This window comes from Anguilla anguilla, chromosome 2 (assembly GCF_013347855.1).
Source record: "Anguilla anguilla isolate fAngAng1 chromosome 2, fAngAng1.pri, whole genome shotgun sequence".
Taxonomy (NCBI): domain Eukaryota; kingdom Metazoa; phylum Chordata; class Actinopteri; order Anguilliformes; family Anguillidae; genus Anguilla; species Anguilla anguilla.
In genome coordinates, this window is record NC_049202.1 from 17,181,052 (window position 1) to 17,192,715 (window position 11,664).

The 11,664-nt window shown below is 44.8% G+C and overlaps 1 protein-coding gene across 1 annotated transcript; it reads left to right on the forward strand.

Moving 5' to 3' along the window:
• The first annotated feature begins 574 nt into the window (after positions 1 to 574).
• On the forward strand, positions 575 to 11,027 carry pi4k2a (phosphatidylinositol 4-kinase type 2 alpha). Its single transcript, XM_035407272.1, has 9 exons — positions 575 to 913; positions 4,053 to 4,253; positions 4,631 to 4,762; positions 5,276 to 5,429; positions 5,603 to 5,664; positions 6,392 to 6,491; positions 7,439 to 7,572; positions 7,846 to 7,905; positions 8,428 to 11,027. Exons 1-9 carry the CDS (start codon positions 575 to 577, stop codon positions 8,587 to 8,589), a joined length of 1,344 nt encoding a protein of 447 aa, XP_035263163.1. The 3' UTR covers positions 8,590 to 11,027.
• Positions 11,028 to 11,664: the final 637 nt, after the last annotated feature.

Genomic DNA, 11,664 nt, shown 5'->3' on the forward strand with positions numbered 1-11,664 from the left:
TTTTTCCGCAGTGTGCATGCATTTTAATAGATGCTGCAGATTTTTGTTTCTGACTGCAATTATATTTGTCTTTTGAACCGATTGCGTTTATGACCTTACTGATGGCCACGTAAATATTTTGCAATGAAGTGACAAAACGGCTATGTCACCCAGCACATGGCCAATATGATGGTACTTCGTCACCCATGTAAAAAGGCGGCGTCCAGCATTACGGCCAATAGCAGCGTGCTAGCATGCTTCAGTTCGGCGGTATTTTAAGAGTGGGTGGAGTTTAGCCCATGTTGAAGATTGGATTTATAACGTTTCGTCTGCTGAAACTCTGATTCTGGATCAGCTAAACTGTGTTTCATTGATGCGTTCGGGTGAGGTTTAGAGGTGGGTGAACTGATCCTGATACGGATAGCTATTCCAGGCAGAATTGGTCTGATTGAGTGGGAGGGCTCCTACCCGGAAGCTGACCATCAGCTGCTCCGTAAATTGATGAACACGCAGGCCGAGAGCATAGATAAATTCAGATTCGTGGTTTACACACCTTCCCTTCGCTTTCTTTTTTATTCGTCCATTTATCACCGGAATGGACGAGACGAGCCCGCTAGTCTCCCCACTGCGGGACTCCCACGATTTCTCCCACTGTCCCACTGAGCCTCCGATTCCCCGGGGCGCTTTCGGAGGGACGCCGGGGTCCGTGGTTCGTGTGCCTGCTGGAAGCCCTGGACGCAACCGAGAGCGACAGCCCCTGCTTGAACGGGATAGAGGAAATTCTCCGCGAGACCCCCATAGTAACGAGTTTCCAGAAGATCCTGAATTTAGGGAAATAATCCGAAAAGCAGAACGTGCTATAGAAGAAGGAATTTTCCCAGAAAGAATCTACCAAGGTTCCAGCGGCAGCTATTTCGTTAAAGATTCGCGGGGGGTGAGACGTTTATTCATTTTTGTATCATAATACGTGAAACGGTGTTGTAGCCTACTCGACCGTTTTAGTACTCATGCTATGGACGGTTGCTTAAGTAACACCTTCGTTTAAGGACCCAAAGGGTTTCTGCTGTTGTCTGTTTTAACAGGTATCAGGCCTTTGGTCCACTCTGAAATGTTTCGCTGGCAAGCTAACCGATTTATGATAGCAACAGAGGACGGTGTAAACAGAATTCATGATTCTCTATAGATAACCCGTACAAAAGTATTTACATAGCTATTGTTTAGAACCACATTTTATACATGCTGCAATACACTATATCTGCGTACTTTAAATATAGTCAGTGGCTGCTTATTTCCATCAATGGGGACCGTTGAGCTAGGTTAGCTCTCTACCATTGTGAAGTAAACGCTGCATTGACGCAGCACTGGATAACCTGGATAAAGTGTAACAGCTGTGTCAGTGAACTGCATCAGTGTTTGCGCAACACTGTATGTGCAGATACTGAGACCATGCTTTTTTTAACCTATCGGCTAAAGGCAGCACAGATTAACCAATCTTTATATTATGAGAATCTGTTGATACAGACTCAATGGGCTCGTATAGGTGATCCTGGGAATAATTTGCATTTATATATATATATATATATATATATCTATATATAAACTGCTGTACGTGACGTTTTTAGCTAGGCCCATTTTCCTGAATGTAACACTGGAATTACCGACTTAAACCACTAAGATCACAAATATCTGCTTAGAATGTTCTTAACTGAACATTCTAATGCTGATGTAACAATCACTTATGGTAATTGAAAGTAGTGGACTTCTAGACGTAGTTAGAGTTTTGAAAAAAGAAAAAAAAAACATTCCAAAAGAAAGGGTTAACGGGAAGTCAAAAGGCTTACTTCCTCCGTGATGTCACAAAAGATAATCACTTCTTGCTTTTTCAACAGTTAAATCAAGCCCTTTGAAAAAATATATGCTTGTCTGTTATCTTATTCGTAATGAGCTTTTTTTGATGTAGTTTAATTGCAGCCAGGTAGTCCCTTTGAAATAACATGGCATATATCACATTTTTGTCATGTGCCAATCAACATTAATGGATGTCAAGAGAAAAAATCTACATTTCTATTTTTTAAGAGGTGATGCTAAAAGGCTCTGCTATATTTGTCTTCCTATAGAAAATACAATTTAGTGCCTAGTGGAGATTATCCTGTGTGATCCAAAACAGGACTTGCCCAATGCACAAACATGGTCATTAGATATTATGTATGAGGGTTGGCTTAGCTCCCATATCTTGTCTGTCCAGACAGGAGTGCAGCCTGCAGCTGAACCTGGTCTTCTTGCTCTGCTCATTGAATTTAGGGGAATTGTGAGGGGGCCCCCAAAATCAAGGCCCGGAAGTGGACCAATCTTTACTACAAGAGATCAGCCAATGTGCTGGTGAAAGAAGGCTAAACTTCTGCTTATGCATTTGACAAGAATTTACATTGGGATTTAAAACCCCTTTCTGGAAGGGAGAACTAGTCAAGGCATGGTAGGCAGAACAGAACACAAAAGAGTACAGAGGACAGTGGGGAAAATAACCAAGAAAACCTCTAATCCAAACAAGATAAGCAAATGTAATGTGCACATTATCAGGGGACATCATTCTGTAAAAGCAAAGTCGTGTAGTGAAACCTGCTGTCGCGCATCCTGTTCCCTAACCATTTTGCTGAACGGTGACTACAGGTGTGGTGGGCTGTGAATCTGATCAAAGGCCCTGCTCTCTGTTCTCGCACGTTACACTGTTCTCAGATCCGCTTCATTGTATATGGCCTCCATTCTCAGATCCACTTTTATTTTTTGCGTGGCATTGTAGCAGTCGCTTTGGACTCGTTGAGCAACCCCTTAGTTTCCCCTTGTTAAGGTTTTTCCGTAGGCAGTGTGCGGATGTGCAGTTCTTGTGGTCATGTGCTGCCGCTCTTCACGAGCTGGCCCCTTTCCTGCTGCGTCATAACTAACGCGGTTTGTCACGGATACGAGCGATACTGGATCAGGAATTGGAACTCTGGGGAAGCAAGCGGCATAGTTGGAATTTTGAATCGACGATGTCCTCTGTATATGGAGCGCTTAATGTTCTGCGTCTGTGTGTTTATATCCGTGAAAACGCAAGAATTGTCCCCCCCTCCCTTTAATGCCGGTTATTGAGAGGGACGAAAGTGACGGCTTTACAGAGCGAGAGTCTGTCTGTTCAGACCCATGGTATTTCATAAGCGGTCATGTGAAGAAACCTCAGCTAATCTCATTGATATAATGAGCCGCAAACCTTTCCAATTACCAGTCGTTAGCTGCTACAGAAGGGCTGCTGTATGGCCCAGAAGCCCTCTACCATGGGAACCCTGGGTTTCAGGGTATGCTGTTGCCCAAGGATGCGACACTTAAGCCACGCAATGTCCGTCACAAGACCGATGAGGTGGCCACCATTTCCTTTTTGCAGTTACTTTGATGTGTGTCTCTATGACAACACAACTTTAATGTGAATAAAATGTTTTGGTTAGCAAGGGCTAATTATATTTAAACATGAAACGAGCCTTACAGTTTGCCCAAAAAGGTAAAGCTTTCATTCATTTGAACGTATTTATTGCAGTGACTTTGAATGCTTACAGGACGATGCTGCAGTGCTAATGCATGAGTGTTTGAACAATCACACCCTCTCCATTGCATTTCTAATAACACTAGCTCTAATGTCCGTTCTGAGAATGAAAAGAATATAAAGACTCCTCTGGTTGATTTGGTGGGACTGGATTTAGCCACCAGACAGAAATTAAAGGCTCAGTTTCACAGTGTAATGGACTTCATACGAAACGCTGAAATGTCTAGTCTGCACATTTGCATTGCATGGTGATAATAGCGTTGTATAATTTCAGGGTAGTCATGTGTAACATTATGATATTATTTATTTGCTTAGCAGATGGCATTATCCAGGGCAGCTTGTTGTGCATATTATTACCCATTACTTAGGGTGGATATGAGAGTCAGTGTGTAACCTCTGAATTACAAGCACGGTTCTTTAACCACTGAAGTGCCACAGTACTGCTTTCACACTGTGGTCCGCTGCGTCTGACTACGCCCCCACCGTGTCATTCATTCTGCAGAAGATCATTGGCGTGTTCAAGCCCAAGAACGAGGAGCCGTACGGTCAGCTCAACCCCAAATGGACCAAGTGGCTGCAGAAGCTGTGCTGTCCGTGCTGTTTCGGGCGGGACTGCCTGGTGCTCAACCAGGGCTACCTCTCGGAGGCCGGCGCCAGCCTGGTGGACCAGAAACTCGAGCTCAACGTCGTCCCCAGGACCAAGGTAACCCAGTAATTGAGGGCCTCTGTATTTCTCTCTCTGTCCTAAGTGCTTCTTTATGCTCCATTCAGTAATACTGGCTGTACCAACCCTGCTCCATACAGTGTTTGTGTGTGTGTGTGTGTGTGTATTTGTGGTTATGTGTCTTCAGAAAAAATGCACTGATGTGTGGTTGTACAGCCGTTGTGTCTTTGCTAGTTCCTCATCTGTTAGCCCCCCTATCCTACTCTGTCAGCAGTTGCTCCAGCCAACTGCCCTTGTGGCAGCTGCATTCTGTGACACGAAACCTTGCTGTGTCACTGGAGCCCCATCTCTCTCACTAATCCCTAATCTTATTGCGCCCTTTCATTTCCTCATGCTCTCGCTCTGATCTCCTGCAGGTGGTCTATTTGGCCAGCGACACATTCAACTACAGTGCCATCGACCGGGTCAAGTCCCGGGGCAAGAGGCTGGCCCTCGAGAAGGTCCCGAAAGTGGGCCAGCGCTTCCACAGGATAGGGCTCCCTCCTAAGGTACTGTAAGACTGAGGTTCCCCCCCCAAAACATCTACACTTCATCCCCACCCTGGAAGCTCCCAGCTTTTAAAATACTACAGATTGATAATTCCCTGGGTCACTGTCACCATCTCTTCAATATCCGAGGAGTATCTTCAGTCTGTGTCCTCAGTGTTCAAGCTGCCTGTTTGCACATCATAAAATCTGTCTGTGTGCTTTGCCTGTCATAAACGTGCCCTACTTTCTCCTTGTTCATTAAGCTCCTATCGTAAATGTTTACAGAGCCGCAGATTAGCTATGTATGACTGCACATCTTTTTATCAAAAGGTAAATAAGCCACCTTTTTGTTGTAGATGTCGTGCTCTGCCTTAACTGCAATAGACTGCAAGCTCTGTCACACAAGGCTAAACGTATGGCCCAGTTATCAACTGAAACCCAGACGACTTCAGTGCTAAGGTCTCTGTTCATTACTGATGTCTGGCTGTTAGCTATGGTAACTCTGTCCTTTTGCCATTTCTCTACTTCCTGTAGGTGGGATCTTTCCAAATATTTGTAGAAGGGTACAAAGATGCAGATTTCTGGTTGCGGCGTTTTGAGGCCGAGCCTCTGCCAGAAAACACCAACCGCCAACTGCAGCTACAGTTTGAGAGGCTGGTGGTTCTGGATTACATTATCAGAAATACTGGTAAGCGCTTGAGCACCCTCTGGTGGCTGTATTAAAAAAAAAAAAAAAAATTCAAATTCCTGCTGAACTTGAATAAAACTTGTGGTCAGTCCCTTCTTTTGTTGTAAAGTTGCCATTTTGCCTTTCGTTTGCATCGCATCCGTATGCTGTAGCGTCTGTTCTTGTGCCAACAGATCGAGGGAATGACAACTGGCTTGTAAAATACGACTGTCCAATGGATATGGGAGGCGCTCGGGTAAGTGGACAGGCAGTGTTTCTTCACGCAAGCTTCTTTTCTGCTAAACTCTTCCTTAATTTCATTGATTACACTAACTTACTGAGACTGGTCAAGTGCTGAATGCTGGTAATTGTTGGGAATAGACTGCGTGCGAGTAGTAATGTCGTTATACACCTTATTTCATCTGGCTGCCATCTGACATTTTGTCTCATCAGTCTGCCACTCGGGCTACACGTGAAATGGCTTCCTCAGACACCTGTATGTACGAGCCCAGCTTGTAGATTGCACCGCAATGGAAAGCAGCGTCTGACATCACTTGCTTCAGAGGAGAGCACATGCTAGTCTGCACTCTCCCAAATCGACAGCTCGATTGGATAACCGTTACATAATGAGTATCGTACCGTATCGGACCTGTGTTTTGTAGTTGTCCAATGACCTTTGGTATGCACTTACTGTATGTCGATTGGATAAAAGCGTCTGCCAAATAAATGTAATTGCGGAGGCCGCGGCAGTGCTGTTAAAGAACATGAATGGGCCTTCAAAAATGGGAGAAACAGGATAAAAATTATTTAAAAATGGAAAGATATTCAAGCTTCAGGCGGTGTGCTGGATGATAATAGGATTTTTTGCCAGAGTGAAATAATGAAGCATCTGCTTGGTGCCTGTGGTCATTCAGGATAAACGTGTCATGGTGTTCGGTAAGGGGACATCGCTCTCACTGTCTGTTTTCTGCTCTCTCTGGCAGGACACTGACTGGGTGTTGGTGAAGGAACCCATTATCAAACTAGCAGCCATAGATAATGGCCTGGCCTTCCCCCTCAAACACCCCGATTCCTGGAGAGCCTGTGAGTACCGTGGCCCCTTCCAGGGGTCCCCTCGGTCCCTTAACATCTCCCCGAAAATATTCTCTTTCAGTCCTGTACTGGTGTTCAGATACTGTATTACACTGTCCCTCAAGTCATAGAAAATGGCACAAATCTTTTTTTTATTTTTTTTTTAAATGTTCTTTTTCAGCAGGTACAGAACTGCAGAAGTATAAACATGCAAAAAAAAAAAAAAAAAAAACCCCCAACATAATACCAATTCTAAATAATTTGGCATAGATACATCTGTAACATGTTCTGTTGTTTAAGACTACACCTAACGGATAGGGAGCTATTGATTTATAATTCTTAATTTTAAATGTATAAACCAGCATAATTAAGTCTTAATGCAATGGGAACAGTTAATGTATTGAAGGCATTTTCTCTGTCCTTGACATTGAGTTTTCACAAATTCTGAATGACGGTCTCTCCTCATGCATGAAAACCAGCTGTGTCATTCTCCAATGCGCCTCCAGCCATTTCTCCTACCAGCTTTGGAGCTGTGTGCACCATTTCAGTATGTGGGGCAGGAAGATCAATTGCGGACTTGTTATGTTGATGTTTCATAGAGGAAAAATACAAGTTGCCATGGTAACGGTAACCTCTCTGTGCTCCGGTTTTTTTTTTTTTGTTTTGTTTTTTTTAACAGTCTGGACGACTATTGAAGCCTAGAAAACCAATTTGCTGCTATTCTCAGTACGTTTGGCCAGCGTTGTGACTGCGCAGTCCTCTTTGTCTGAACAAATTGAAAGAGCTCGGCCAATTTTCAAAGGGTCTCTTTGATTTAGAGGCACACACAGAGCGTGACTCCCCCAGACCGTACTGTATACCTCTTAAAGTGACAGCACCTAAAAAAACTTGTGACAAAATGGAGTGTCTGCCTAAAGCCTGCTCCACGGGTCTGTCTCACGGTTTGTCTGTGCATTCAGATCCATTCTACTGGGCCTGGCTGGCCCAGGCCAAAGTTCCCTTCTCTCAAGAAATCCGGGATCTGGTCCTGCCCAAATTCTCAGACCCCAACTTCATCAAAGACCTGGAGGAGGATCTGTACGAGCTCTTTAAGGTGAACTTTAACCCAAATGCTTCATCTCCATACAGAATCTCAGAATATCTTTCATTTTTGTCTAGTCATTTAATTTCTGAATGAAACAATGAGTGAGCCTGGATTTAATCTTAACTATATGACTATGAAAAACACATACAGATGAACAAAATTGTTTACATAATTTTAATAATTCTATTAGATTTAAATTTAAAAAGAAGGCTTGTTTCTATACATTATGTATATTGTAATACAATATTACATCCAGTGAGCGTGTTTGCATTTGTCCTACAGAAAGACCCTGGTTTCGACAGGGGACAGTTCCACAAGCAGATTGCTGTGATGAGAGGCCAGGTAATCTATCACAGAGTGTCTCCTTTGATCTGTCTAACTGTGTGTGATTTCTATGGCTGGGATGGTGAGGCTTCATAAATCCCAATGTGGGAGGAGCAGAACAATTTGTACAAATCACATTTTGCTGTGATGAGCAAAGTCTTGGTATTTTGTTTGCTTAAGTCAGTCAACAGCCTACATTGACTGAACATTGATAAATCAGTATGACCTAAAGGTTTAGCCACGCATTGTTTCATAAACTGCAAACTACATGTGAATATCAGACACCAGCCATATCAGTCATGCAGGTCAGGGATGGCTGCAATAGAGTAGCTCAACAATTAATCACATGCTGTTTGGTAATGTGTAAATCACACTACGGACTTCTTTGTTCGGCCCTTGTCAATGACTAATTGCCATTGTCGTTGGCCATTTTAGGTCATCCGTAAGCACGCCTACCATTGGCTGAATAATAGAAATGACATTTGGTCATCACTGAGCCAACCTGTTCCGCACTTCTTTCTTCCCGCCCACCCTTCCCAGATCCTGAACCTGAGTCAGGCCCTGAAGGACGGGAAGACGCCCCTGCAGCTGGTGCAGATGCCCCCTGTGATCGTGGAGACTGCGCGGGCCCCCCAGCGGGCCAACAGCGAGTCCTACACGCAGAGCTTCCAGAGTCGAAGGCCCTTCTTCACCTGGTGGTAGCGAGGGTGTGTGGGGGCTCCCCCTGCAGGGCAGAACGGTGGCTGCGCCCTCTCCGGGCAGCGTGGGCAGGAGAGAGGGAGAGAACTGCGGGACGGCTCTCCCTTTTGCGCCTTGTGCCTTCCTTTTTGCGTAAAAGGTGAGGAGGAAGAGGGAGGAAGAGTTAAAGAGGCCGACACCCTCTCCGCAACATGCACACACGCACACACTCTCAGACTGAAATGCACACAGACACGGACACATTTCCTGGCTGAAACCCTGTAGTTCTCAACAGGGCCTGTTTACATTCCCAGAGACCTCCAGGTTACGAAGCAAAAAGTTTACCTTTTCAGTGCAATCGCAAGAGTTGCAGTAGCCCCCCCGCGTGCATGTCTCCTATTGGCTGGCTTGCCTTGATACCAGATACCAGCTCAACCCTTCTGTGACGCTAGCCAATCACAGGTCTCTTAAGATGGTGGGGAAGAGGCAGGGGCACCAGTAGGCAAGCAGTCCAGATGGTTATGTGGAGGTGGATTCTTCTAGAATGACTGCTAAGCCCTCAACAGGAAGCGCTTACTTGCCTGCTGGGGGAGGGCTGCATGCAAAAGCCCCAGTCGTGTGGTTGTTTTCTGTGGAAGTTGATTGACGTGCCGTTGTACGGGCATGAGAGGCGTGCCATGCGATGCCAGACTCAACGTTAGGGCCTTCAACTCAACACTGGCGCTCATCCTGCTGATTTCAAAATGGTTTCCTTTCATTTTTAAAGACTGTCATGGACTTGCTGATCGCCGAGACTGAGGAACGGGCAGACGTTCTTCCAAGACGTGCATAGATTAAAAAGAGTTTCAATTGAAATGCCAAAAAAATAAAGTTACATTTATGTTCCAGGGAAATTTATAATGGCTTCATTAGGCAGTGAGGCTAATTCTCTGGAAAGATGCCTTTTGCTAAGTATTTAAAAAAAAAAAAAAACCTATCAAACGGAGATGGTCACAAAATTTGACTTTGGAAGACTTGTAGGATATAAATTATTTAATGGATAAACCGGTTTGCAAAGCTCATTACCTCACTATACTCATGAATAGGTGGTTAATAAACGGTCCACTGGGCACAATTAAAATGGGTCCTAATGTATGTGGCTGGAATAACCTGAGGCTCAGTTGGGTGAATTAAATGTTCTAGGTACTCCAGTTGCCCCCCCCTCTGTAGTGCTCATTGCTGGGACCTCTGCCGTTGATTTGGCAGATCGCCAGCAAAGAACACGCTCTCCTATATAGTATGCAATACCGTGCACTACTTATAAAACTGTGGCTTGCAAGTCGGAGGAATGAGTGGAGATGAGTTGGGAGAACACTTAATGTACAGCTTATCATGGACTTGCAGGTGCCCGATGGACCAGCAGGGGTCACTAGAGAGCGATGAGACGCCGATCCCTCCCTAACCCTGGGCAACGCTGCCGCCAATGACGCATTTCCTTATGAGGCCCTCGGCCACAGTCAGCGCTGGTGTGGTCTGGTTTCGAAATGAATTAAATTAATTTAGCTTCTCATGATGATCTCTGTTCTGAGTTACCTGAGTCCTGTTCTTCTCAGTCATGCAGTAATAGAGTTGGTTTCCTGTGCAGGGTTCTGTAAAAGGTCGTGGGGAGCCTGGGTCTTACCACACCGTTGGCAGATTTCCGCCATAATGAAACACACCTATGGCCCTTACTGAGAGAGGTCTGTCTGTCCCCTTCCTCTTTTGAAAACCGTCCTCTCTGATTCAGTTACTCTTTCGTCACCGGTCAACTCTGTGCTCTGACTCCATGTACAGTGCATCTGCCTGTGTTGAAGCAGGAAGCAGGAAGCTGGTGTTGCCTGTGGGCCTGGACCCTGGCCCCCTGTTATCAGAGCTCGTATCACAGTACTGGGGTGGTGAAGTGACTGGAGGTGTGATTTCAGAAGCTAGCAAGCTAACAAAAACGGGTAATGTTTGAACCAGCATGAGTCTAGCCGAAAACTGCATCAGCTTCCTGTACAGGAAGAGGGTAGGGCTAGACTGTTGGGTGGAAGTGCTAAGCCTGTAGCATACGGTGTACTCGTAGCCAGGGCTGTCAGCAGTGCTCTGGTGATGTGCATGTTTCATACACTCCACCCAGCAACCAGCAAGGCGTATCAAAGACCCAGCCTTGGGAGTGGCGAGTGTCCTAGAACACTGTAACAGTCAATCTGTGAAGGAGGGTGATGCTGAATCACTGGATTACCCACAGTTCCCTCTGGCTAATGTACTCAGTGATTATTCCCCCCCCCCCCCCCCCCTTTTTCTTTGGTCTGTCAACTGGATTAAAAAACATTTTTTACTACATATGTAGCTACCAAACAGACCACAACTGAACTGTATTGTCCTGACAATGCACTGTATAATTTGTATGTAATGTATTTAATGAAAGAAATGCATATAACAAAGATATTCATTTAACAGTTTGTCACATGATTGTTTTTGTCTCATGGGTGGGGCCTACTTTAGCTGTGTGCTGAAATTATGAACAATGCCTTTAACAGCTTTCTTTACAGGGAAAAAATAAGTGACCTTTGTTTTTCGTGTAACCAAGTGTAATTCCTTTGTTTACACTTGCAGCTTTGAAAACTGTGGGTTGAGCGTCACCAGTTTATTTTGGGATAAGAGGCAGTGTTTGTCAGGCTATGACTGACAGAAGGCCTTCAGACTGTGTAATCCAATTCCCAGAATGTGAGTTCTTGTGTAATTAATTTCCATGTGGTTTCAGTGCATTGGGGAATGGCTACCCCCCCCCCCCCCCGTAGCCTTGATTGCTGTTTTGTATTAATCCTGTTTTACTCCGGGCATGGCCTATATCAGGAGCTAGACAGCTCTGGTGAAAGCAACTGTGACACAGCTACATTTGCATTACACTGCTTAATTCCATTTACGTTACTCTGAAGATCGTGACTGAACTTTTCAGAATATAACAATGAAATGTCTCTGTCCACTAGATGGCATTTATGACTGCAAATGTGAAAGGTGTTTGTTCTTATGATACTAGCGCCACAACCCATGACAAGCCTGTACTTGTGTCCAAAGAAAACAAAAAAGATAGACATT

What these genes read in the sequence shown, in the direction of transcription:
- pi4k2a (XM_035407272.1), top strand. Translation starts at nt 575, where the DNA reads ATGGACGAGACGAGCCCGCTAGTCTCCCCACTGCGGGACTCCCACGAT. An exon ending in TTACATTATCAGAAATACTG is followed by an intron (nt 5,430 to 5,602) that starts GTAAGCGCTTGA and finishes TTGTGCCAACAG; the next exon opens with ATCGAGGGAATGACAACTGG. An exon ending in TGGATATGGGAGGCGCTCGG is followed by an intron (nt 5,665 to 6,391) that starts GTAAGTGGACAG and finishes TCTCTCTGGCAG; the next exon opens with GACACTGACTGGGTGTTGGT.